At 45.0% G+C, this 26,961-nt stretch overlaps 2 protein-coding genes across 9 annotated transcripts in view; one reads left to right on the forward strand and one right to left on the reverse strand.

Annotated features, from left to right (window-relative positions):
- RECQL5 (RecQ like helicase 5) overlaps positions 1-26,961 on the forward strand; it is a 37,255-nt gene that overhangs the window by 8,186 nt on the left and 2,108 nt on the right. For 3 of the 6 annotated variants that reach the window (XM_068209490.1, XM_068209491.1, XM_068209494.1), the window contains 9 exons: positions 20,201-20,428; positions 21,873-21,972; positions 22,469-22,505; positions 23,309-23,367; positions 23,490-23,566; positions 24,100-24,193; positions 24,654-24,788; positions 25,211-25,869; positions 26,066-26,144. In XM_068209490.1, coding sequence (XP_068065591.1) covers positions 20,201-20,428; positions 21,873-21,972; positions 22,469-22,505; positions 23,309-23,367; positions 23,490-23,566; positions 24,100-24,193; positions 24,654-24,788; positions 25,211-25,869; positions 26,066-26,144 — 1,468 coding nt within the window. Of the gene's footprint in view, positions 1-4,176; positions 6,196-20,200; positions 20,429-21,872; positions 21,973-22,468; positions 22,506-23,308; positions 23,368-23,489; positions 23,567-24,099; positions 24,194-24,653; positions 24,789-25,210; positions 25,870-26,065; positions 26,145-26,961 lie in introns of those variants that run through there. The other 3 variants (XM_068209492.1, XM_068209493.1, XM_068209495.1) reach the window with 3 other exon arrangements.
- SMIM5 (small integral membrane protein 5) lies at positions 994-16,850 on the reverse strand. Of its 3 annotated transcripts, XM_068209497.1 has the most exons (7): positions 13,288-13,422; positions 10,378-10,515; positions 9,861-9,999; positions 8,086-8,239; positions 5,300-6,684; positions 2,854-2,982; positions 994-1,602 (listed from the first exon to the last, which is right to left on the reverse strand). In XM_068209497.1, exons 4-5 carry the CDS (start codon positions 8,210-8,212, stop codon positions 6,563-6,565), a joined length of 249 nt encoding a protein of 82 aa, XP_068065598.1. In that variant the 5' UTR covers positions 8,213-8,239; positions 9,861-9,999; positions 10,378-10,515; positions 13,288-13,422; the 3' UTR covers positions 994-1,602; positions 2,854-2,982; positions 5,300-6,562. The 3 variants fall into 3 exon arrangements, with proteins under 3 accessions (XP_068065598.1, XP_068065599.1, XP_068065600.1); XM_068209498.1 differs by lacking the exons at positions 10,378-10,515; positions 13,288-13,422 and adding an exon at positions 16,460-16,830; XM_068209499.1 differs by lacking the exons at positions 9,861-9,999; positions 10,378-10,515; positions 13,288-13,422 and adding an exon at positions 16,460-16,850.

Here is a 26,961-nt window from a genome sequence, read left to right on the forward strand (position 1 = left end):
TGTTCAGGTTTAGTTCATGCCTTGTATGCTGTAATTGTACTAATTGCTGTTCTATGCTGGATCAGACATCAAAGCTGTAATTTTGCCAGGAAGAGAGCAGTATGTGTTCACTAACTGAAAATTATCTTTGTGTGTCATGCTTACAAGTTCTAAATTTTGTTTCATTTTTCACATGTGGGTCTAGGACAGCTTTTTCAGCATGAATGTAACAGGTGGTGCTTTTCTGGTGCCTTGGTGAGAGTGTTCTCTCCTTGTCATGTTTGGCAAACAAATCCTGAGTTTATAGGAGTCTTGCTTGTACTGAAGTGTGGCACAACACTGAGCCCTGTGGCACTTGAAGGGGCACTCCTTTGCCCAAAGTCAAGGTGATGCTGTGAAGTAGCTGCTGAGAGACTTCTTGTTCTAAGAATTTGATCCACTTGTCTGAGGAGCTCTGCCCCTTCTGGGGTGTGTTCCCAGATCACACATGGCTGTTGTGGCTGGGTTTTTTATAATCACAGAATGGTTTAGGTTGGAAGAGACCTTTTAAGATGACCTAGTTCAACCCTCTGCCATAGGCAGGGACACTTTCCCCTAGGCCAGGTTGCTCCAAGCCCCATCCTACCTGGCCTTCCAAGGGATGGGGAATCCATAACTTCTCTAGGCAACCTGCCCCAGTATCTTACCACCCTCAAAGTAATAATCTGAATAAGGAAATATCACTGACTTAATCAGAAATCACCCGTCCCAGACTTTTTCTTCCCTTACTCAGCTTGATCCATTCTTCCAACTGTGTATCATGGGGTGTGCATCCAAGAGTCACATATTGCAGCACCCCTGCCTGGCTTCCCTGCTCATAACTCTACAGGAGACTGAGGTGCTGTGGAAAGTGAAGCCATGTGGCATTTCTTTTTACATATTGAATTAATACAGTTCTACTCACTATCCAAACAATGAAAGCAAACTCAAACTCTGACCTTGCAAGGTTAGAATTAAGAACAAATAAAGACTGTGTACTGGCAAGTAAGTTTTTGCATAGTGTATTTAGGCCTGAGTATGACAGGAGAACAATGGTCTAAGCTGCTTTTAGAGGGTGGGTTCAGACAAAGTTTCCAGTGGTCAGAGTTTCCTACTGCCCTTTTGCAAGGTGAACCCCTCACCATCCCACGCAGCTCCAGCAGCAGAACACATCTTTATTTTGCAGTTCCTGAAACCAGACAGCCTCATGTATTGAGTTTGCTGTGGCCTGCAGAACAACTTGCTGGCACTTTGCTGGACATTGCTCTTGATGCAGGGAAGTTGCATGGAGAGAAATAACCACCCAGGGAATGAGATGAGAGTTTTCTGTGAAAACACAATCAGGTTGTACCCAGGCTGATTCTTGCTCAGCTGTACCAAGTTCAGTGTCCCCACTTTGCTGGCTATGAGCCATCCCATCTGTGCCTTGGAGATGTGCAGCACCCAAAGATAGCAGCAAATAAAATGAGAGCAATAAAAACAAAACAGAATATGCCAATCACCACCAGCCCTCCAAGAGCCCAATCACTTGTTGCAATCAGTCTCTTTAGGTCTTGCAGATCTGAGGATGCCTCTTGCTCGAGTGACATGCTGGCTTCCACCCTGCTGGAGGCAGACAACAACAGGGTCAGGTCTTGTATTCTCTCCATGCCCTCAGCCACAGCCCCAAAACCAGTGCAGGTATGCATGGTGTCTGTGCCTGCAGGCATCCCCCTCCAAAAGGAGGGTCACCCTTCACAGAAATGGGAGCAGAAACTAGAGGAAATACAGCTGAGACTGGTTCAACAATCAGATCTATGGGGATGTAAAGAGGAAAAGCTGCTTGCTCTACAGCATTTTGGCAGTTGAGATTTATTGTAATCATAGCTTATCAATATTTTCAATAATACAGTGTCTCTCCAGCATGTTCAATATAAACTCTTTGTCAGCTGTACAGCCTATACTTGAAAGACAAGTATTCAGTGGGAGAAATTCCTTGATGCCATTGGAAGGATCTCTAAAATGAAGAGTTGGGGGCTTAAACTCTGAGAAGACAATGGAGCTTAAATGAACACTTACTTAAAAACAAACAAGCAAAAAACTCTACCAATAATAAGCAAGGATAATGTACAACTTTTCTTCCATAGGGCTTAGAATAGTCCAATTATGTTTTAAAAGGGTGTCCTGCTAATGGAGTTGGCTTTATTAATGGTTTCTGTTACTCTGCAATAGAAGCATAAGTTTTCCTCCCACAAGGAGGTCCAGTAATAATTTAAACTGGGATCTCACTTGCTCTTTCACTGATACTTTGAATAATGACTTCACTGTCAGCTTTCTAAAGAACATCCAGCATCTCTTTGTTAGCATCCTGTGGTTTTACTGAAGCTTCTTTGCTTCTCAAGGGAAAGGATTATTTCTCACACTTTCTTGTAAATGTGACTATGCAGATGTAATACAGGAAGAGATATTGGTTATTTTTAAAATTTTCTTGACTTGCTGCCTCTTATGTCTGTATCCTCCGTACTCTAAGAAAAATAATTATTCCTGTAAAGTGTTTCATCCTCAGCAGGCTGGATTTGACTTGAAGCACAAGCTCACACTTGCTGAAGTTTTTGTTTCTTTCTCAACAGCCAGATTCATATTCAGTTCATGGTTTGTTTTCTGGGTAGATGGCAGATCACTGTGCACACTCTTTAAGCAACCAGCACACATGTTCTGGATTCCTTTGCCTTCGAAAAGGAGGCAGCCTAGATATAAGTTCCACAGACCCAAAGGCAGAAATCCTGTGGGACTGCACACCACAGGAAGTTCCTGTCTCTTTTGCTAAGTGCAATTCACCTCCCAGAATAGGAGAGCTGTATGATATTTTATAAATACCTGAAGCTGTTGTTGTTTGTAGTAGGTGTTGCCTCCTCTTCACCCCTCCAAGTGATCTTGGCCTGTGGTGAGGGACCCCTTGTTGTACCTGGAGACTTGTAGAGGTAGCCTGGAAGTTGCCTCTTTGGGCTGAAGTAAATGATTAACAGCTGATTAATTCCTGCAGAGGTGTGGCTAATCTAATCAAATCAAAGGCCTTGAACCCAACTAAAAAGTCCTAATTCAGCTGCTCCTCAGACATTTCTTCCTCTTCATGGCTTTCTCTGCTCCTAGAGCTGTTGCAAGGCTTGTAAAGGCCCACTGTGGCCTCTGTTTGCGGCAGGCTGCAGGATGTGGTGGAGAGAAGAGGGCTGTGTTTCCTGCATCCCAGCTGGGTCTGTGTTCCAAGCTCCAGTAGGAGACTGGAGTGAGACTGAACAAGACTGCCCTGCAGTCCAAAATTTATTGTGACAGTTTAGGTGAATAAACCCATTCCAGAGCGTTGCACTGCTACTCTCTATCATTTTCCTGACTGGAGAAGACCAGAGGGATGGTGCTGGAGAGAGGAGAGAGGGCAGAAGGAGGACTGTGGTGTGTGAGAGTGCCTGTGTGTAAAAGGAAACTTACTTTTCACAAGCCAAGCAAACCAGAGGGATAATGTTACAAAAGTCATCAGTGGAACTTCAACCACTTCTGCTGGAGGGGTTGGCCTTGCTGGCTCTTTGAGGTTCCTCAAGGAAAGAAACAATTTCAACACTTTTTATCATCATGACTGAATTAAAAATATTCCCGTGCAGTTCCTCCTAGGCTTTCACAATATGAATGGCAGTTGCTATGTTAGAAGCAGCCTTGCCTTATTCTGTGCTTTTCTGAATTTCCCTCTGCAGGTTGAAACAAGAGGATCCATCCTCATTGCTGTTCCCTGTAGGTGCCTGTATTTTAGTACTGATCAAAGCCAAAACACTAAAGTTTGTGTGAGTGCTGAGCAGGGACCCCGGGACCAGCAGGTTTGTAGTCAGCAGAAGCTGAAGAGCTGCAGGAAGCTGGGCACTTGCTGGCATCTTTAAGGCTACCCTGAATGCACACAAGAAAGCAGCAGATCAGGCAAACAACTGGCATGTCTGAATCCCAGCTGTAGGAATAGTCCAGCTGAGTGCAGTGGTACAAAATAGTCCAAAGCAGAACATTAAGCCTGTGAGGTCCAAACAAGTGTAGAAATTGACCCCCTCTACAGGGTAGCTGGTCCTCTGCTCCAGAAAGCCACCTGAATCCTTTAGAGGATTGCCTGTTTTTCTTTCCTTCCCTTTCTTTAACAGTGCTGTGTTTATTCTGTTTCTAATTCAGGAACTCGCAGTGGCTGAGATAAGACAGGAGCCATTTCTCTTGTTCCTCTGCCTCGTATCTGTCAGTGGTTTAACTTGTACCACCACTGGGAAACATGCATTTGTGGCTTTTCCTATTGAGATAAGGCCTGGCAGCTTGCTCCCAGCGACAGCAACCTGTCAGCCCTTGGTGTGTGTCCAGCCTGCCAAGCTTCCCCGCCTTTGCACAGGCTGGCTCCGTGCTGCTGGAACAGCCCTCAATTGGATGCTGTTAATGTCTGCAGCTGGCACTGTTTAGCACAAGCCTGGAAAGAAAGTGAGCTCTGTTCTTTCCCAGGTCTCGTGGCTTAATCTAGATACGAAAACATCTGTTGAGTCTGTCTCTGCAAAAGAGCTTCTGAGACTCCTGATGTCACTTTGATTGCCACTCGTTTGTGAGTGAAAAGAGCAAAGACTTATGTGACAGGAGGTTGGTGTGATGCACCTCTGAATGTTTAAATTGATGCTGTGCTTGAGATTGTTTCCTCCTAACATGTTGGTTGGCAGTGAAAGCTTTGGGACAGCCTAATAAAATTTTTCTTTTCTTTTTTTTTTACACTTTATTGTCTCAGTGTAACTGTGCATGCAGTAGCTCATGCTAGCACAGTCTGCTCTTGGCAGTTGTCAAGTTGAGGCTCAAATATTTATTTCTAAAGAACATCCTCATTTTCTACTGGAAACTTTTGCTTTTTATTAATTTTAAAGTAACACTTTTAGTTAGGTAGTTTCAGAAATTTTATTTTTCTTATAATTCTTAAGACTATTCACTGTGTCTCTGGCTGCAGATATATTCCAATGTGCAGCAGTACAAAAATACCAAATACCTAGATCCAGTTTGTTGGCAAAAAATAAAGTGCATTAAATACGTAAGAGGCTGATGTAATGCACCTTTTACTAACATGGGTGCGGGCAACAGAGAAAATTCATATCTTTACAGAGTTTTCTTTATTTTCTGTACCTCCTGCAGTGTAAAGAGTATTTTAAAGCCCATTGTTAAAACCTTGATGATTGTGTTCTCCCTAGCTCGATGTTGACTTTGTTACATACACTTAGATGGGATACAGAGGCAAAAGATGACTTCTCTACATGCATGTAATTGTTTATACCTTCTCACAAAGGTGGTTGGTCTCCCATTTGGGGCTGAAACACCAGTGGTTCAGAGTTTAGTGCAGAATTGTGGCTTTCTTGTGCTGTGCCACTGTGGAAGTCGTGGGCTGTGCCACAGCCTTGTACATCCGTAAATCCCTTTCGGAAGTTCACCAGAGTGTAAACCAAACATACACAGTGGCTGCAGCATGGAAAAGGGATTTATTTGCACTTGTTAACTCCAGCCCAACAGCCCATTCTTGGCTCTGCTCTGTCACAGTGCCCGCTGTCAGCTGCTGCACACATACCCTCAAGTGATGGCTCCCATCATGTGTCACTCTTCTGAAATGCCTCTGTGCTTGCTCATAAACACACCCCTGGCATCATGTTCATGTCTACTGAAATAAACTGCACACAGTGCAGGGAGTCAGGCACACAGATCCCTCAAGTCAGGATTGGGATTTGTTCATCTCCTGGAGTTCCCATGCTCTGCAAGAACCATTCATCTGCAATAAGCAGAAGAGTGGAACCACAGGGGGTGGAGAGGGAGCATGTGAGCAGAGAATGATCAAAATAAGCCATAGGATTTGTGGGTTTTCTCCCTTTTGCCTTCATCTTTCTATTTACAAAGAATATTCCACATGATCTGTTTTCTTCTTTGGCAATGTCCCATCATCATATCATCAATGAAATGACACTGGGGGCAGCTGTTACCAGCTGTACTCAGAGCCTCAGCTGGCACATCTGGATGAGAGGGTCCACCATTTGTTTTCAGCAGATATCTCAGCTAAATGTGTCTCCTGCAGCAGGTTTGGCCTTGATCCACGATGACCTGAGCAATTGGACCTCCCAGTGGTGTCAGTGGGTTTTGCTAACAACCAGTACCATCCTTCTGGCGAGGAGAGCAGGCAGTGCCTCGTGTGTGGCTGTGTGCGTGGCCTCTGCTTGGCTCCGTGGCTCTGTGTCCCAGGGGGAATCCTCAGCTGGTCCAGCTGCAGGGCTGTCTTTGGAAAAGCTCTCTCTTTTCTCAGCAATCTGTGTCCATGCCCTCCCACCCCATCCCAGCCCAGAAGAGGGACACAGTGGTGGTAAAGGAGCTTTACCTTTCTGGTCACAGTAGTGGCTATCACAGAGAGAAGGAATTCCACGCTGTGATTTCTGGTCCTTTGAGTCATGTTAATTAATATTGTTATTGCCATTTTTAGTGGACTAGTGTGGAAAGTCATTCCCATAGCACTGAATCATGATGTCCAGGCACGTCCTCGATAGCAGGTTGTGTCACTTCATGAATGGGCAGCTGGGCGGACTTGGCTCTTCCTGCGTCTGGGATCAGGGCGTCCATCACAGCCACAGCAGCTGTAGCAGCAGCAACTGCAGGCAATGATCATGAGCACCAGCACAGTAACTGCAAAGAGAAACAAGGGATATTGCTTCATAGCATAGGAACAATCCCTGCAGAGTAACCCTGAGTCTTCTCCAAGTTGTCTGGTGAGCAGCAAAATGAGCAAAGCCTGGTTCCTTGAGAATTTGTTTTGCCCTATATCCCCATCTTCCTCCTCCTAAGTTCCTGCTCTTTTGTATTGGTTTTCCATTTAATCTGGACAGTCATTACCAGGCATTTTGAGACCTTAAGAGCTACATTCCAAACCATGTGAGGGTTTCTTTAGCCACTTAACGGGCTGTTGTTTGGGAGCTGACATACACTACCTAAGCACAGCTATGTTCCTGGAAAGGATGAAAATCCAGCTTTGGATTTTTGAGTAACCACACTTGAGGGACTTGGTATTTCTGGCAGTTGTATGTCTGAAGAGTTCAGCATACTCTTCAAGCATAGAGACTCATGACTCTGGGTTGGATTTACTCTTTTGTATTTAGCTTGAGAAAATAAGATACTTCAAATGCAGGAGTTTGTTTCACAGAACAGTGGCCTAACTTACTGTCCTCTGCTCTAGCCAGGATGGCTGTTGTTGGCAGGGATATGTTAGTTTATCTGGAGTAGAAAAGGAAGACATGTTCCATCCTGCAGAACATGTAAGAGTGTGAGCATGCCTCTGTGTATGCATGTGTTCCTTTAAAGCCTGGACCTGGGCTGCCAGGTAACGTGACCTGTGGGGAACCAGCTGTAGGGATGAGCCAAATAAAGCAGCAGGTGTGACATTGTGAATTCCAGCCCAGGGAGGAGTGTCCAGCTGAATACACACCCTTCCTTTCGGCCGGGTGCAAGCCCTGTCTTTGAGGAGCAGGGCCTGTCTTCCTTCCTGCTTATTTTCCCATTGTATAAACAAACTTCATCCTCCTTGATCCAGCAGTTCTTGATCCAGTTGTTGTTCCTTCCATTTCATCCTCACACAGAGCAGCAGGAGGGTTCTTGCCATTACCAGAGGAGAATAAATAGGCTCATCTGAAGCATATTGGCTTCCACTGAGCAAATACAGGAATGACACTCAGAGCTCCTCTTAAGTGTCTTCTGTGGCAGGGAGATGCTCTAGTACCATTTGTCATAAACTATCTCCTATGCATCAGAACATTACAGCAGCTCTGGGTTGGTTAAAATAATGCTGATTTAACTAATGTTTAAAATGGGAGCTTTGGGGAAAGCTGTACTGTTTCCTGCCATACCCTGCAACCATATAGAGGTACATGTTGAGTGTTAAAAAATTACCTAGGAATTAATCTGGGCTTTAGAGCACAGCCTAAAAAACAACAGCCAACACCACCAACCCACCTACACAGCCTGTGGAGCAAGTTGCCCCCATAGGAGAGGAGAGAAATTCTGACAACCCTTTGCCTCCACCCACAAACTCACCAATAAACAGAAGAACCACAGAAAAGCTGACAATCTCCACTGGCTCAGCCTTGGGCAGTTTCTGGAGCTTAAGGAGAAACTTCTCACCAATGGCTTGAACTTCCTTCAGAAAGCCTTCAGAAGACATTCTGTCACAACCTCTCCAGGCTTTATGCTGCAGGAGAACCAAACAGAGAATAAACCTTTTCACTGACTAATGCCAGGGAGCTGCCAGCCTTCTTATACAGCCGGTGATCACAAGGAAAACAAGTTTATCTGGTCTCAGTCCTTGTTCCCAGTAGCTAAGGTGGAGGACTATTAATTGTCTACGTGTTCTGGCGCTGTTTTAATTTCAAAATCCAGCTTCGAGGGTGTTTTTGTCAACTACTGTTAAGCAAAGTCCAAACGGTGTTTCTCCTACAAGGACACTTTTTCCAGCAGGCACTGAGTTAGACTGGACAGTGCCTGCCCTTGGCTCTCACCCAATCAAAGCAGTTTTTTTTCCCAGTTGTGCTAACTTGTCCTTCCAGAAACAAATGCAATTCTAACCCAACTTGAATTCTCAATGCTGAACTCCACTGTACATAGTCTTCAGTTGTTTGTTACTGAGTTACACAAAGTAGACTCCCTTGAAGGCTTCTTGCACTTTGAGCTACAGAACCCCCCTTCAAAAACAAAGGCATTTACCTCAATACAATAGCATTAATAACCTTTTATTAACCAGTTTTACTGTATGTGATACTAAAAGTTAAAGTCTGCATTCACTAGGGACAGCTGGATGCTTTTCAAGCTCTTATAGATGAATGCAATTTTATAAAGAAAGCTAAATTTAGGTGTTTTTTTTTTTTTTTAAAGCCACAGAGCAATATATGAAATGAACAGTGGATTCCACCCATCACTGCTGATGATGAGCAAAGCAAAAGCCCCTGGATCTGTCAGGGAGATATCTTCCTTGTGGAGTTAATCCCTCCTGCCCTGCTCAGTAATCTTAGGCCTTCTTTATTCCCAGAGTGATGATCAGGAGCTATTGTTACTGAAAATATTATTAGTCTAACTAAAGTTAAGTGCCTCCGTTTTGTCACCAATATTTGCTGTTCTTTTACCCCATGAACAAGATTTTTGGAGGCATTGCAACAAACTAGCTGGCATGAGACCTATGGATCTTCAAATTCTGCTTCAGTCAGGAACTGGAATTGGATATTTTTGAGAAATATCCATAGTTCCACCTAAAACAAGTGTTTGGACAGGTCAACATTTGAATGGGTTATAACTCTTATTTCATTATTATATCAAAATGCAATGGTTTGTGTGTGTTGTAACAGGCAACACTGGGTTTTGGGACTTGAACATTGTAATTTAATATCCTGAGCCTGGTGATAACACAAAGCCAAGTGACCAAGACAGCACTTCTGGAACAAACCAGCTAGTTCCTTATTGCACATCTGGCTTGGTTACTCAAACAAATGGATGCTTGGAGTTCAGTTTTTCTAAACACACTGAGGACAGAGAGACCTTGGCTGTTCCTTTGCATGCTGGGCTTAAGTACTACAGTGCCAAGTTAAATTAGTTTTGTATGTTTATGCAATTCAAAAAGGGTTTTCTTTGTTCTTTTAAATCCAAGCTAAGGAATAAAAATCGGAACCAGCTGGTTTCTTAGAAATGGGGGTGGATGGAAAATCTACATCCACAGAAAGATCACCATGCAACTTAGGAAGGAGGCAGAGCTGTGGTCTTTCGACCTGAAAAGGTCAGTTTTGAGACTAGGGTTAAATACTTCTTTCCAGATGATTGCATACCCCAAGTGAGCTTCTTCAGGAATGGCTGCTTTATCCTTAGTGCTGCAGGATTCTGTGTCAACAGGTTTTCAATTTTGTTTCCATTCTGAGACGGTAGAAGAGGCAGAGGTGAAATGATTTGTGTTTTCTGATCTTGGCTCTAGAAGAAAAAAATTCAAAAAATAAAATTCAAAAAATAAAATTTCTGGCTTTAACAGTGTGAAAATGTTTGTTCCCTTTGGAGGTGTTTCTGCCTGTCCAGAAGCTCTCCTCATACTGAATGTGCTGTAAACTTCCATGCCATGCTTTGGGTTGCATCAGAAGCAACAAGTATAAGAGCCAGGCTTGTGAAATTTGGTTATACAGGGTAAAATTACTGATCAGGATTGCAGAACTCCACGTGGATTGGCAAAGTGCTTAGTCAAAAATGATAAGGCCTCTCTCTGTAATGCACATTCCACTCTGCCCATGGTACCTCATCTGGAGCTAAGTGAAGGAGTTTTTATTCTAAAACTTGCAAAGAATGTTGCTTCTTTACCTTGGTCTGAATTATATCAGGGACAAAGTTTGATAGTGGTGGTACAGTCTCCAACCTATCCGTGAGGAAACCGATGTTTTTCTGATTGACTGCACTTTCTGCTGCTTCCAAGGGCTCTCTGCTTTGGGATTTCTGATTCTGCAGCAAGGTAAAAGGGTGAAGAATAAAATAATTCTTAAAGGAAAAAAGTAAAACTCCCCCAAGAAAGCCAGTTACATTAATGGACTTCTGTATGTTCCATTCTACTTGTGATGTAAAATCTTTGCTCAGGACTAGCTTTGATGTGACCTTTTCCCAATTGATTTCAGTGGAACCAAGATTTTACCCTTGAGATTAGCACAAGGGTAAGGATAGTGTGATTTAAATCAGTTGTCTTATGCATCTGCTTCATTTACAACACAAAGGTGATGACATTAATTGCAATAACAGAGTGGAGCTGTGAGAATTAATTCCTTTTGTTTTATTATATTGTGTTCAAATAAGCTTCCAGTCACCAACAGTAGTAAAGGCCAGGTGGTGCAGGATATTCAGTTGAAGCAGTAAATATGATGATTATTATTAAAACACTGAAGTCTTAAGGGGTTTGAAACTTAAGGTTGTGGGCCTTAACTGACAGTTTACTTTAAGGCCTGGAGTGCTGTTTTAGAGCCTGGGAAGAGCCACTCAAGTTAGTACCTCAGAGATTCTCAGGGGTTTGGAGCAAACATAATTGTCTGCCAGTGTTTTCCTCGATTGGGAATTTCTTCTTGCTCATCATTGTCCTTCCTCAAAACTTCACCCACTGAGGATAGGAACCCTCTAGAGCAGAGGAGACTTAACTGTAGGGTAGCAGAGCTAATGTAACTCATCCATGTCATGGAAAAAATCCTGAGTGGCCAGAGTGCAATGTGGTCTTCATAACACACTGTCAGACTGATGTCAGGAAATTGTGCTCCACAGCTGTAGTTAGAGCTCACATGAAGTGAAAATCAGATGAAGGAGAGGCAAGATAAGAATCTCACGTAGAAAAGAAAGTAACACAATGTCTTGTCACAGGCAGTTTGTGACATCCTACTGGAGTGGGGTGGCAACCTGAAATTCATGGGTTTGACTTAAGAAATAATTCATCTAATCAGTGATGCCAGTGGAACTAGATCATTGAACCTTTCTGCCCTCCCCTAATGTTGCAAGGCCCAGCAGGGGGAGGGAAAAAAACAAATAATTTCATTTGGGTTTATTTTGTTTTGATGAAAAAAGGCCCATTCTGCCATGTGCCATGAGTTATTAGCCTTGGTTGAAAGGACAGAGCACAGAAATGATGTAGGGGAATGGCGAACAGCTGCAGGTGTGCTGCTCAACGGCAAGGATTACCTGACCCTGTAAAACCAAAGTGCATGTCCCGTGTTTAGGACTTACATAGATTTAGATTCCCAGAAAGCACTAATGCAGATTCACCTTGCTGTGCCCACTGAAGAAAGCTGTGAAAATTGCCATAATAGCACTGAAATTATCTTTCTAAGTTGTTTTAATGGACTCGTGCCATGCTGAAGCACTCAAAGAAGTTGGCTGCTCAGCCCCTTGGAGAATAAAGCCATTAAAAAGCCTCAATCTAGACATTCAAGAGAAAATCCTCCATCAAGGTTCCTTTTTGCTGTGAACTGGCTGCATGTGGAGGCTTCTTTTTCCAAGAAAAAGAGCTTTGGGGTGACCATGTACAGGTGGGTTTCACATTCCTGTGTCTGCCTGAAGCTGGTGAGGCTGCTGTGAGTCTTTTGGAATTGCTGTACATTTTGGTTTTGCATTTTTGCTCTACATTTGGGTTCTTTGGTCTGTCCTGATCTGTGTGTGGACACAGCTGCATCCAAAGGTGAACTGTAGGGAGTGGGTGAGCTAAAATTTACTGCTGAGAATGAGACACTTGTTTACACGTAACCCTGGGGGTATTTGAGCAGCCTTTTTTAGTGCAAAAAGCACAAATTTAAGTTTGTGGTTTAGCCCCAGGACTGGAAGTTAGTAAATACAGGCAGTCTCCCTGGCCTGCCAGTGATGCTCCCTGGTTGTGTGACTTTGGGTAAGTCATCACATCCCACTGTTGGGTGACTTCATCTCTGCAAGACAGCAGAACATGGAACCACATCAGAGATTTGTTTGTTAATTGTTGTGTGTCCAAGTTTCCAGCATGCTGGGGGATCTTTAGATAGAAAGGCAACAAGTCCCTGGTTTTGCAGTTACAAACTGAACTGGCCATTGTTTTGCTGAGTACTTTGTACACTTTGTTCACTGAACCTGTTTAGGATAGATGTAGATGAAAGTGTGGTTCCCATTCTTGTTTGCTCCTAACTCAACCATGCTCCTCATATTGTTCTTGCCATAATCCTGATCCATTAGTTTTACTGTGCTTGCATGGATTTGTTGCTCTAGTAACCTAAAATTGGAGATAAAGCTTTGGAGGGGGGAATTTTGGGGGGAACAAGAAGCTGCCAATGTCTTTAGTCCTAATGCAGCAAGTCCCAGTGATGGTGAGTTGGCTCTCCTCCACTGCCCACAGCAAGAGTGCTCCAGAGGCCTTACAGAGCAGAACCTTCCTGATGTTCCCATCAACTAGAATGCCAGAGCAACATTCTCATTGCAAACTTGGCTTTTCCTTAAGACTATAGCTCTGAAGAAGCAACTGTTGTGTTGCTCTTACTCAGACTAGTCCAATAAATTGGTTGAAATTGGACCTGTACAGGGATGGGAAGCCTGTATGGATTGTGGGGTCTTATCTGGTAGGAAATCTTACAAGGCAAGCCCAACCTCATGGAAGCAGGGTGCTAAGCAGCCAAAGGGGAGGGGATGCTTTTTATTCTGGTCTAAAACTCTAAAATAAGCTCTGACTGTACTTGGCCACTTTTTAAAGAACGTGAAGGCTTGGCCAGTTTAAAAACATACCAGCTTTGTTCTTGGTCCCTGAAATGTCCTTCTGATTTTATAAGGATAAGGTCTGCAGTGCTTCCTGTTCTCAAACAATGCTGGGTTGCTAGGTGTGCCTACAGTGTGGATGCATTTTGGCGTAACGTGTCATAATTCCTGCATGATTGTTTATTGTTCTAAGCTTTTAGTGTACTACTGAGATGAAAAGGGCCATAGAAATGCAGTTGTATTATCAGTGCATGGTTTTCCCTCATCATTGTTAATACAGTGTTTGCTGCCATGACTGTAGTTGACCAGCCATGTGAATCTTAACTATAGTTCAGACAAGCCCATTTTTCTTAAAACAGGAGTGCACAGAGCCAAACAGACCTATAATTCATTCCCAAGCAGATGAAAATAGTTTCCAGTATCAAGAGAATTCAGCCCTTGAACAGCACACACCCAAACTGGTAAATTGTAGCTCAGTGCCATGGGAGAAAAGCTGGGACTTTGTCAGTTGGTTTGGAACAGAAGGCCACACATTCCTGAGATTTTAAAGCTGCCCTGCCTGGGTCACCCTTTGGCTGGAATACCCTGTCATCTCCACCACCCACTGTTTGGAGATGGGTTTTGAGGCAGCACGGTAAACGTGCCTTCTCTTCCCTACAACCTAATATTAGATTAATGGTAAAAAGGCACTGAATTCCCAGTTTCAGTAGCAGAGGTGCCCACTGGGGCACTGAGCTAGAAGTCTTTACACCTCTGCAGATCACCGTGGTTTTCTCCAGTCCATCCTACAAACATGTCCACAAAACTCCATGAGATAATTCCTCACTACTAGAAACTTTTTAAGTGGGGAAACCAAAACACTGAGCCATCCAATGAAAGAAAAAGGTCAATTTTAAAAATAAACCTGTAGCTCTTCTACAAGAGAACTTTTTTTGGGGTTGGTGATGCTTGAATCTAGCCTGAAAGTCTATTCTAATATTAGCAAAATATCCATTTCCCAGGAAGCTGACCGAGAGGTTGCTATGTGCCTGTGAAAGCCTTTTAGTGACTTCACAAACATAGTGGGATCTAGTGGGATCCCACAAACATAGTGGGATCAGTAGTTGGTGCTTGAGGTCCAGCATCTGGAGGCCCTGAGAGTGCTGAAAACTCCTCCACCTTTTAACAGCCACCTCTGTGCCCTGTCCTTGATCTCACAAGTCTCCTAAATTACATGCATTTTTTAAGTTTTTTGAAATATCCTGGACTAAGCCTAGTAAAGGTGCCACTGGGGTATAGGAACTGAAATATCAAAATTTGCAGCAGCTGCTGCCTCAGGAGGAATTGTTTGGAAGCTCATCAGCTGTGGCTGCATGGGGTAGTAGGGAGAGCCTGCATGGAGGTGTGGGGTGGGTGCTGCTCCCCACCCCTGCCAGTCCCTGCTGTCCAGTGGGTGCCTCTGGCTCACTGCAGGCTCTGAGCTCAGGGGCTGGTCTTACAGAGAGGAGCCGCTCTTATCAAACCTGGATTATTTTGTACCTTCATTCCCACACCCACTGTTGGTTGCAGTCAGGCTGAGGCCCATGAACTGTGACAGCTGTAACACAAGCCATGTCCTGCTGCTTTTATCCAGACATGTGTTTCACATTGCTGTGCCTCTCCCCCCACACATGAACAGCATGGCCGCAGCTGGACAAGCCCCCAGCCAAACCCATTAAGATTTTCTTTTGGCCAGGAAAACTTGGCATGTTTCTCTACCTCCTTCCCTCCCCTGCCCTTCTCCTCTCACTCCTCCCTCCTTATTTTTTTTTCTTTGTTGTTTCACTAAACTTTGTTTTTTCACATGCTTTATTTAAGAAATTCTCTTAACTGCAACAACCAACCTACAGAGATTCTCTCTTAGCAGGGTGGAAACTTCCCTCCATCCCCTTGAGCCTTAGGGCCAGGCTGGAGGCGTGTGGGTCTGAACTACTACATGTCCTCACTCAGGCAGTTCCAATTCCATGTTTGTACAACACGTAGGTCAGAAAGACCTGCCCTCCATTCCTCGTTACTGGAAATGGAGAGAAGTGGAAATACCTGATCCTTAACATTCCTCCCTACAGGCATGTGTAGGATTGGGAAGACCTTTTTCTGTGAGAATTTGCTTTCTGCTCCTGTTTGTAAACAGCTGATTGCCCATGCACCTCTGGGCAGAGGCTGAGGGGTCCCAGCTCAGTGCTGGAAGCTGCAGCAACTTCCAAACAGAGAAGTCAACTTCAGATAGCAGAAAATGGGGATTTATAAGGCCAGTCTCCAGCCAGCCCCTCTTCCCATACCCAACAGCAAAACAGAGATGGGAGCACAGGTGGGACACCTCTGTAAAACCAAAGCCTAAACCAAAACATAATGGCCTAAAATGTCTTTTTCAACCTAAATGATTCAGTTGTATAATTTCATGTATTTAGGTGATCCTTTTACACTTCCTTTCCTTCCCACTACATTCAAACTTGACGGTCTGGTTACTGTAAACCAAGAGCTGTGTATGTACATGAACGTGTCTCAGAGCAGTGGGTTCTCATGCTGCTTTGAACACTAAACCAGCATCTGTGCCTGATCCACTGGCTGAATTCTTCTTTTTTAAATGTTCTCATTAGCAACTCTGTAAAATCTTTCCAGTTATTTCTATTGGACACAGATGCTTAACTTGCACAGCGTGCTAGTTCCCCGACCAGGGTTTATTTTCTAAGCTCTCTGCATCAGGATTTGGGGGATAAAACTTAGCTGGAGCTGGGAGGAGCTCCGGGAAAAGCTGTGGCTGGCACCCGTCGGGTTTCATAGGCGCCTGCCTGTGCTCCTCGCGAAGGGCACGCACAGCCTCGGACCCAGCTGTCTTGTCCACACCAACTATTTCTGTATCAGGTCACCAGCTTATCAGGACATGCATTCTGTACGAGCACAGAAACCCGAGCAGCCTGCCTTTGTCACCGGCAGAGGAGTTGCAGAGTCCCGCTCGGGCTCGGAGCTCCTTTTGTTACAGGCGGCTGCGGCGCAGCTCTCCGCAATCCCATTAAAAGCTTTTCTCCTGCCACCTTCGCTCCTCGGTGTCCCTGGCAAGCAAATTCCGCCTCCCAAGCTCTGCTCCATGCCTGACCGAGCAGGGGGAGCTCCCCAGGCTCCAGCCCCTCGCTAAGCAGCGGCGGGTGCCGCGCTTGACCGAAGAGCAGCGATAGCTCAGCCTTACCCCGACCGCGAGCTCTGCTTCTCCTCTTGTTTTTCTTTCGTCTTCTTAAACTTTCACGTCATCTCTCCCCTCATCCTGGCTTGCGACTCGCTGCTCGCTCTCTCTGCTCCGCTGCTGACAGCCAGCTGTTGTCTCTGCCTTTTTTTTTTTTTTTTTTTTTTGTTGCTGGTTGTCGTGGAGATGCGAAGTTTCGTGTTACATGTGTGCCAAAGAGGGAGGGAGAGGAGCCACCGCAGGCTGAGCCGGAGCCGGTGCCAGCTCCCCGGGGCGCCCGAGGGCCGGCACTTGTTGCTGGCTTCCTCTGTGCATCTCCTCCGAGAGAGGAGTTTCTTCTTTACCTTTTAATGACGGCTTTTTCTGGCGTGAGACTTGAATCGATTCCCCGCCTGCGATAGTTTGGGGCGATGTTAAAGCGAGTAACTTCTCTTTATGCTGCCCAGTTTCCTTCCGGCTCCGGGAGAAGGAGCTTTTCTCCTGTGCTCATTGAAAGGGCAGAGCAAGTATTGACAAGGACAGTGCAGCACTGTGTGAGACCTGCCACGAGCAGGGCAGCAGGGACAATGCTGGGGCCGTGGATTTGATGCTGGGATGGTGAATTTGCTCCGTGCCCTTGGCCAAGTCATTTACTCTCTCGATGCTGAGCTTTTCGCTTCTTGTGTTCTGGGGACAGCTGACTGTCACTGTCTTGTCTCAGAGGGTGAAGCTCGGGTGGTGATGAAAGGACAAAGTCCTTCAGACAGGTGCAAAATTAGAAGTTCTCATCAACCTCACGACTTGCTCTTCTATTTGATAAAGCTCATTAAGTGGCTTTCACTTGACAACTGCATAACTTATTTGTCCTCATTTATTTTTATCTTTTTTAACCCTTTCACTTCACATTATTCCAAGACTTGCTGAGTTGTTTTATTTCAGATGGGAGCATTTCTGATGAGGCTCTGTACCCTTTGGCTTATACAAGGGAATGCTTTTTTCGGGTATTTTTTGGGAGAGGCAGAGCTTCTTTTGGGATATGTGACTTCGCTTCTTCTCTGGCTGTCCATCTGCTTCTCCTAATTGCAGGAATGGGGCTCCTGTTTTATGTGGCGTATAAAAACAAGAAGTACCAAAACTACACAGTTGCAAGCAGCTTTGTGGTCAGTTTAGCACTTTCCTGAAATGTATTGCCACAGACAAAAATGTGTTAATAAACCTCATTGTTATTTGCTCTTCATCCCATTCCATAATGTCAGATGAGGGGGAGGGGATGTCTGAAATGACAAAATGATTTTGTTCAGACATTTTAGAGACCAATGGTCAGCTCACACGTACTCTTTTTTGAAGGGCGAAGGGGGACAAATAATACAGTTGCATATTTAAAAGATGCAATAATTTTAGGACATGTATAATAATACAAACTACCATTAATTTATGTAAATCATCTCGTGGGCATTAGTCAGGTGTTGGTGTGACAGGGGAAGCTTTCCCCTCACATGTTAATGCATAACCAACTGTCTTTCAGGAACTCTTGTGTTAAGCATTAATCCAGTTATTAACCCTAGCATCCCTGTTGGTGACTTTATTTTGCCTTTTGACCTTAATTATAGGATTGCAATTTTAGTTTTGCAACTGAATTTCCGTTACGGCCCAACTCCTGAACACCGTGTGCTAAAGTGGGGCTGTGGCCCCAGTCTGGGTAATTCTTCAGGAAGAAAAAGGCAATTACAGGAGGCTGGGTGGAAAGGGCTTGGCTTTACAAGCCTGATGGGTTAGAAACTGGAACTCTAAATTCCAGTGAGCTCACAGCTGATCTCTGCTTCCACCAAAGCCCTCCCCTGGGGCATTTAAAGGACAGAGGTGTGTGTGGCTATCCCTCCCCAGCATAAGCCTGGTGAGCTGTGGGAGAGGGGAGAGGGCTTGTCCCTCACTGAATGCCTCAGTTAACTCTAATACAGATCAGTGCGTGCGAGGGGAAGAGACAGACTAATGAGAATGCCTGCCTGTTTTCTTTTGGGGAAACAAAAAGCTGACTTGCAGCTCGCTGACATTTCTGTAGTCACGTTGCATTGGCAAGCCAGGCAGCACCAGTAGTTCTTGTGGAAAGGCAGGACAAGGGTATCGAATGTGTTGCCCCCATCTCGGTCCCCCCACCCCTCCCCTCCATTTGAAAGGAGCTCTTTGAGTGCAGGAGCAGAGTGAGTCAGTGTGGCTCTGCAGGGGGATATAATGGCAGCTTTGTCGGAGCCTCTCCAGGCTTTGGTGCCCTGCATGCTGCAGGCACCCTGCTGCAGCCCCTTACCTGGGCACTGCCAGCTCCCTGGCTCTTCAGCACACTCGGGTCACTGCAGGGCACAGGAACATGTGCCCTGCTGCTGTGCTGCCTTCCAGATCAACCTCCCAGGCCGTGGGAAGGAGTGAGCTAGCGGCCACTGCAGCCCCTTACAGGGTTTGTTTGTGATGCTTTGGTAACAAGCAGTTGTGCTCCCTCCAGACACACACAGACACAAGTGAAGAAGAAAACTGTGTTTGTTAGATCTCTGGCAAGTTTTGACGTGCCTTAAAGGGTTTAGGATGAGAGTAAATGAGGTGCTCGCTCTCTTACTTTTCCCCTCTGTGACCCACTTTTTGCAGATGAAGTTGGGAAGTCCACTAGGGCACACCTTGGTAGAGAAGAAAAATTTCCACCTTGTTCTTCCTTGTAGTAAAATAATTTTCTTCTAAAATAACTTCTGTTCTCACTTGGCTGCAGGACTTGATCTCTAAATGCCCAATGAAGTGAATGTTTTCTTATACTTATTATTTTGACTAACACACAACCAGCCACCTCTGCTGAGAAACTTTAGTTTTAAAAAGCTCCTCTAAATTCTGCTTTCTTAAAAAAAAAGGGGGAGAGTAACTTTCTGATCATTCTTTGGCAAAATCAATATATATGGCCTGGTTTAAGTTAGGGAGTGTTTTAGAAGAGAAATTACTTCCTGCCTGTATTGCTGGTGAGCATATTGTCACCAAATTCTTTTTTATGTACCCCAAAACACTGATGGCTGCCAAAAATATTTTGAAAATTTCTGGAAGAATCTAATAATCTTCTCATGGCTGGTTTGCTAATCCTGGTAAACTGGTTGTGCAATCCTGTGTGAGCAAATGAACTAGTTTTCATGCATGTAGGACTCTACTCAAACTTTGGGTGCTGATCTGGAGCATGTATGAACCCATCAAGATCCAGGCTGTGTTATCTGAATAGTACTCCCTTGTGACCTCACTTTGGACTCTATTTCTGGGACTTTCTTTACATTCCTGTGTCTTCAAATATATGTTTCTTAACCTTCAAAACACAAGTAATAAACCTAGAAGCTCTTCAATGTGAGATATACTCTGAGGTGTAGTGATCAATGGAGCCTCTTTACCTACAGCAATCCTGATAAGACATGGAATATATTTAGCCAGTGATACAAAATTAACAACTGTATATTTCATCAACTGCTCCTTTTGCAGATCTCAAAGATCTGAAAGGGTTTAGCAGAAGAGATTAATACTGATTTTTTTTTTTTACATATGGGGAAGTGAAGGCAGAGAGGCTTGAAGCAAGGTGCCAGAAACAGAGCCCAAATTCTGCTGTGGGGATTAAACCCTGTGATTCCTGCTGGAATAGACATTCTCTGTGAAAAAACAAGACTCAAATCTTTATCTAAAGACACACTGCATTTGGAGGGTAGAGTTTTTGCGGATAGAAGTGATAACCAGATGATTTTGCCTTGTGTTTCCAAGCTGTCGCCACGCTGCCATAGCGAAGTACTTCGGCGATGTCACCCCACCTTGCAACAAGTGCTGTGACTTCTGCAAGAACCCAGGGGCAGTGAAAAGGCAACTGGAGGCACTGGAACGCTGCAGCAACAGCTGGAGCAAAACCTGCATCGGGCCCACGGGGGCCTCCTGGGATAGCTACGACCCAGAGCTGTACGAGGGCGGGAGGAGAGGCTGCAGAGGCTTCAGCAGGTCTGTACCAGAGAGGCTACACTCATCTCACAGGAGCCATCAGAGAAAAGAGCATCCACCAGCTGCAGGCCCAGACACTCCTATTTTCAGCACATGTTTCTGTGTGGATGGTATTCTTCTGTAACTTTCTGGCAGCAGCAGCTGGAATTTCATTTTCCACACACTTTGGCAGCCTTGTTCACATTCGTGTCCCAGAGAACCAAAAGCTGTTTTGACAGAGCTAAGAATTGCCCTGCACAATGTAATTGGCTCAAGAAACTAGCCTGAAATTTTTGAAAGCAGCAAGTGGACTCACCCTGTTCATAGTCACAAGGATCAAAAATGTTTAAAATTGAGACCCAGGTGACATGGTCCAGAGTTCATTCCTGATTTAACACAACTGTCTGTGAGCCAGCAGGCCAGGGGCCACTGACAGTCACCACAGAGGATGTTATGAAGTGCCAGTGTCAGTTTGTTCTGCAGAGTGCTGCATTTTCCTATCAGGCTTACAGCAAAAGGAAGATGTGCAGTGGGAAACATGATGAATTCTGTGAAATGCTTGGCAATGTGGAGGTGACAAGTTCTCTTTCCCCTTGTTCTCTGGCAGAGTTGCAGTGACTGTGCAGCTGTGTCAGGATGAAGTTTCTCTGCTGGCACTGCCCGTGAAGCTGTGCCAGGATACACAGTGCTATAGGCTGGCCAGGCCCTCTGCTTTACCTTAAAAAGCTCGAGATTGGTACCCTTGTTCTTTGGCCAAGTCCAGCTGAGTCAGAGAAAACCAGGACTTGTGACCTAAGCCTGTGTTTGGTCTCAGGACCTGAGAAGCCACAGCTAATGCTGTTGTACAGAACAGTGTTTGCCACTTGGCTTATTGAACCTTTCCATGATCTGACTGTAGTTTTGCCTTGGAAGTGGTAATAGTTAGCAGCTCTAAAGCTCAGATTTGTGATACCTGTAAGTTCGGCAGCTGTGGGAGGCAGTGAACTCCTGGGCTACATCTGGTGAGGATCAGCTGCTGCATTTCAGTGTAGTAGGGATGGAGATTTCATTTATTGCAGCAGCCTGTGAACAAGTGAGGCTGAGGAATGGATGTTGTGCCCTTTCTGCCATCTCTGCTCCGAGGGCAGGGGGGACCGACAGATGGGGTACATGACATGAGGCAGTGACTCCTGAACCCCCTGGGAGCATCTGGCAGAACTGCTGAAATGGAGCCCTCCATTCTCAGGGCACTAGTTCCATGCTCTTAGTTCATGCCACTGCCTATTACTTTATGGGATTAACAAATGCTGTGAATTTTTGGAGGACACTCACTGCTGTCTGGTTGGGCAATGGCGGAGAAACTCAAAGTGAAGACATGTTCAGAAAGCATATGGGATGCATCACTGGGGTGGCTTCCCAAACTTGTCCCCCAGTTCATGCTGCAGCTACAGAACTGCTTGTTCCTCTTCCTTCCTGCCATATCCAGGTATGATGAAGAGGGCAGTGGGAATTGGGATGAAGACAATGAGGAGCGTCGGAAACGGGAGTGGGACAACTTCTACAAGAAACAGATGAGTCTGCGCAAAGTGAGTTGGGGTCAAAGATGCACAGAGGGTTTGCTGTGAGCTTGTCTGACACACATAAAGGCTTCCTGGCACTGATGACAGTAAATTATTTCATCTTGGTGTTGCTTGTTGTCTTTCACTTCTTGTACTTCTGCTTTTGTTGTGTTCTCCATATTCTGGACCAGTCCCATAATAGGAAGAAATGCAGCTTATTCACATGCTTGTTTCTCTGCAGTGCTAAGCAAGAGGAGCCTGTTGGTTTTAATGCCCATGGTAGTAGTAAAAAACAGATTTTCCCATTCAGCTTCTCTTAAATATTCCTATAGCAGAGGTGAACTTTTGGCTTTGATTCTCATTCTTTGTCTTCTTGGCCCTGTTTTGGCGCATATTCAATGCCTTTATAACTTCAGCTTTAATTTTCCCTGGAGCAGGGATATAAAACATGTCTTTTGTGCTCCTAGATCTGCATGTGTGTAGTAGGAATGGAAATGTTTGACTGATCTTTGTTTTCTTCCAGGGCAAAGAACCAGAAAAGGAAGATTTTGTTCCTCCAAGTAAATATCTTCTTTGACTTATAACAGGTTTTCTTTGGGAGAAGAAAGTCTTATATTTTGCAGCTGCATGCAATTTGTACAGCATCACCACTGGAGGTATCAGTCCCTAGGCACAGAGGTCAAGCTTTTGGCTGTGAAAACTTGGCTGGAAGAGATGGACCACAGCTTAGCTTTGGTCAGGGTGAAGATATGGAATGCATCTTTCTGAACAACATTTCCAAATAAGCAAGAGAGAAGAAAAACTCTGTCTAACCTGACTTTGTAGTGTTAGCTATTTCTGCAGTGGTTATGCAGCAATAATAATAATGATAATAATAATAATAATAATAATAATAATAATAATAATAATGCTATAAGGAAACTGCTGAAAACCTCTGCTGTTTGTAACTGTGCTGCTTGGGGCCCTGTCTGGCACTGTTGCAAAAGAACACTTGATAGGTCAGGTTATTCTATACAGCCTGATTTTTTTGGTTGATTATGTGAGGAGCACAAAAGATTTGAGTTTCTTAAGAGCCTTAAAGAAAGGTTTTCTGAGGTGGGAAGATTTTGGAAAGCTGTTAGTCCTAAACTCCAAAGTAGATGTTCTCAATCAGAGAAAACATTCTCACTTTGGTTTCTGCCTACTCTTTTGGAGTGTGTAGCTTCTCCAGGTAGAAGGGGTGACCACAGTGTTCCTTGGGGTGACAATGCAGGGAGGAGAAAGCCAGGCAGTCCTGGACCTGCACCTCCCTGTGACAGCTGAGATGTTCTCCATCAGCCTAGCCCTGCCATGGCTCCTTTCCCAAATTCCTCTCCTGTGGCAGGTGCAGACTGTCCCCTGAAGGAGGCTGCCAGCAGGAGGATCGCCAAGCTCACTGTGAAGGTAAGTGATGTTGCAAAGAACAACAAGGGTTCTGCCTGGCCTGTCCTTACTCCTTCAGGGATGGAAGTCCAAGAGGCAGTGAGACTGCTGCAGAGCATGTCTGAGTATCCCATGTTTCCTAGGGCCGGGAACACTGCCTGAAAATGCTGGAAGAAGCTTTGAGCAACAACCAAAATACTCCAGCAGCAGAAGGAAAATGGTATGAGATGAGGAAAAAGGGGTGCATTCTGAGTCCCTCAACACAGGGCCTGCTCTTCCCTGAGCACAATTACCATTGTAATGTGTATTAATTGTGCTCAGGGAAGAGCAGGCCCTCTGTTAACACAATTAAGGAATGCTTTTTTGAGCTTTTTATTTTGTCCAAGGATGTAGTTTCACTTAACAGCATCTTTCTGGCTCTGATGTTGAAGATCAGACCTGAGGATTCGTGGCTGATCGCTGTTATCAGCTTGATCCCAGGAGTGGCAGTTCTTCCTTATCCCACAAGATGGGGATAGTGTACTTCTCAAACGGAGCAGTGGGCAAGAATCTTGATTTAAAACCGTTTTCATCACCCTTTCCATTCTCCATCAACTCACCACTACATGCCTTAGGACTTAAATGGAAGTTATCACTTATTCTGGTACCGGAGAGAATGGAGTTTGTACTTTCTGGGAGATACTTAAGCATTAGTGTTCCCTTTGCAGATACAGAAGTGTGTCTTGCCAGGAATCACCCCAGCCTGTGTTTCAGGTCAGACCCTGGTGCCTGTGCAGTGGAAATGGAATATGAAGCTTTTCGGACCAGCAAAATGGCAAATTCCTACAAGGCAGCTGTGCTAAAGAAGGTAGGGACAAACATCTACATCTGCTGCTTCCTGGAACCTGGGAGCTCCAGGGCAAATAGGGCAGAGATTGTGTGGGAAAGGTGAGGACAATCTCTGTTTTGCCTTGGGTATCTTACAAATCTTTCTTCTTGACTTTGTTTCCAGGAGGGCCCAGAATCACCTTGAGTTCACATTTTTGTTGGCTTTACAGGCTCTGAAAACCTGCAATAGCAGTGCAAGCTTATCGAGATATGTTGTAGCATACAGGAATTTGGGAATTCCTCAGGCTGCTGCTGGCACTAGAGAAGCCTTGGTTTAGGCTATTTGGTTGCCATCATTCTCTCTGAAGATGTTTCTGTTCTTGAAGCAGGTGCCACTCCAGAGCAGATATTTGTTTTGTTACTATGGCTTTTAGTATGTACAAAGGCAGGAATATATAAAGATTTCTGGCCATTAGAGAATTTTTCTGTTGTCTTTTCAGGTGGCAGAAATCAATAAAGCCTCCAAACAAGGGGAATTGTTCTCAGTCTTTGGGTCTGGAACAGGTGGTAACAGCAATTTGGAAACAAAATCTCTAGCAGAAGAGGACTTTGTCCCTGCATCCCAGGTTCCCTCGGTGAGTACTGGTGGGATAGACAGGAGGAAATAGTGTATTTTGTCTGTCTGCCTTTTTGTAAATTTGAATCCTTTCTGTGGCCACAACTGCCATTGTGCTGTATTGCTATTGTAATTGCTTTTTCCTGTCTGTCATGTTATTAGTGAATATAATCTGTGTGCAGGCCACAGCTTAAATAAATTCTTTCTCATCTTGCTTTATCCAAGGACGCTGCCTTGTTTTCTTACTGCTGGCCTAGGACTTCCACTTAATCCATTTCCCTCATGTCTCTGTTGATGGGTGTGATGATCAGTCAGATTTAGAGCCTCCTCCAGCTTACAGCTGCCCACACTGGTGTATTGTGTGCAGAAACGTAGCTGCTTTCATGGTGCTGCACTCAGGGATCTCACATCCAAAGTTTCTTCTTCTTCCTGTCTCCCCAGTTCAAACCCAAGCGTGTGGGAGCAGGATTTCCAAAGAAATCCAGCTTGTTCCAGACAGCTTCAGACCTGCTAAAGATCCAGGAGGAGAGTGATGCAAAACCTGTCAAAAAAGACTGTCCAAGTGGGCAAGACAACAACATCTACAGTCTGGACCTGGACATCAGGAACCCTGTTCTCCAGAGGGAAGAAACTGTAACCAAAGCAGTGGGTGAGAGTGCAGGGGTAGAACTACACCCAGAAAAGGAGCAGCAACCCAGTCCAGACACAAAAAGTGCCCTTGGGGAGAGCCCTGCTAAGAAGTCCAAATGTAGCAAGAAGCAGCAAATGCTTGCAGAAGCAGCTAAAAAGGAATCACAGGATATTTCCAAATTCTTCTCCCTCCCCAAAGCTGGCTCTAAAGCCCAAAGCTGCAGTGTAGCAAAGGGAGATGGCTGTTGTGCAAGCACAGTACCTCAGGTTTCTTCTCAAAGTGTTTGTCAAAAGAAACCAACACCTCAGGAAAACAAAGATGGCTCTGGAGACCTGACTGGGCAGTTCCAGGGGGAGAATAAAGAACTGAGAGAAACAGAAGTAACACTGCCTGAGAGAGGGGAGAACTCTAAGACCCAGAAGGCTGCTGAATGTGAACTCCTTGAGGAAGAAACGGATGTGAAGTCCAGGTAAAATCTCTACTTCTCTGCTCTCTGTGTTGTCCAGAGCCCCACCAGCCTTGTCCTGGAATCCTGTATGAGGTCTCTGGGTCAGTGAGGGAGACTCTTGCTTTACCATGCAGTCTCATGGCCACTGACTCTGAATGCAGAAATATTTTCACTGTGGAATGATTACAATTGGCCTCCTCTCCACTCTTCCCTCTAGTGTTGCTGAAAATGTTGCAGAAACTGAGCTACCTGTTGTTGGAGAAGGTGACAGTGGGAAGCGGCCGGGATCAGATGAGGTAAGACTTCAAAGAATGCTAATTTCCTCTATTTCTTCTGCTCATCCTGTGCCAAATTTCTCTTTGGGAGTGACACTCCTGCTCTGAGACTGTCATTTATCTGAGGAGGGCCCAGATGCAGTTGCAACAGGAAGGAGAACTCCAGTTGTGTTGCATTCCTGGTGTTTCCCTGCTGCCCTCTGGGCTGTGCTAGCACCTTGGGCTGCAGTGGAGAGCTCCCTCTCCACTGCTTTGTTCCCTCCTCTGTGCAACTCATGTGACTGTGCCCTTGCTGGTGACTTGCCTGGAATTAGTGTCCCCAGCCCCTGAGATCCATCACTAACTATAATTAGGGAGCTGCTTTCTCAAGGCAAGGGCATAACCACAGGCCAGAGACACACGGGACCATTGGGGAGTGACCCTTGCTCACAGCCTGCCTTGCCATTCATTTTCTGCTTCTGCATTTGGCAGCTGAGATTGCCTGGCAGCTGTCTCTGCAACACTGCAGTCTCCTTTCTTCTCAAACTGAGCAGGAGTGTGGCTCTCCTGATGTGTCTCATTCTTCCTGAGGGGTGTATTCTGTTCTCAGCAGACATCCTGAGAAATCTTTTCCAGTCAGTTTTCCTCTGTAGGATAGGGTCTATCAATTAGCTGCCCCAATATGAGCACAGGGTAGTTCTAAATGTGGTATTCTTTAAAGGGTTTTTTCCAAAGTCCCTTTGTGTGGGAAGTAGTGTCTGCACAGCAAGTTAAAAGAAGGTTCAGAGAATCCTACTGGGTGTTCACTGGAGGCAGAGGCTGCAGGATGCTGCAAAGATTCATGTTCTTGGAAGGTGGT

Source organism: Anomalospiza imberbis, chromosome 19, assembly GCF_031753505.1.
Source record: "Anomalospiza imberbis isolate Cuckoo-Finch-1a 21T00152 chromosome 19, ASM3175350v1, whole genome shotgun sequence".
In the NCBI taxonomy this organism is placed as follows: domain Eukaryota; kingdom Metazoa; phylum Chordata; class Aves; order Passeriformes; family Viduidae; genus Anomalospiza; species Anomalospiza imberbis.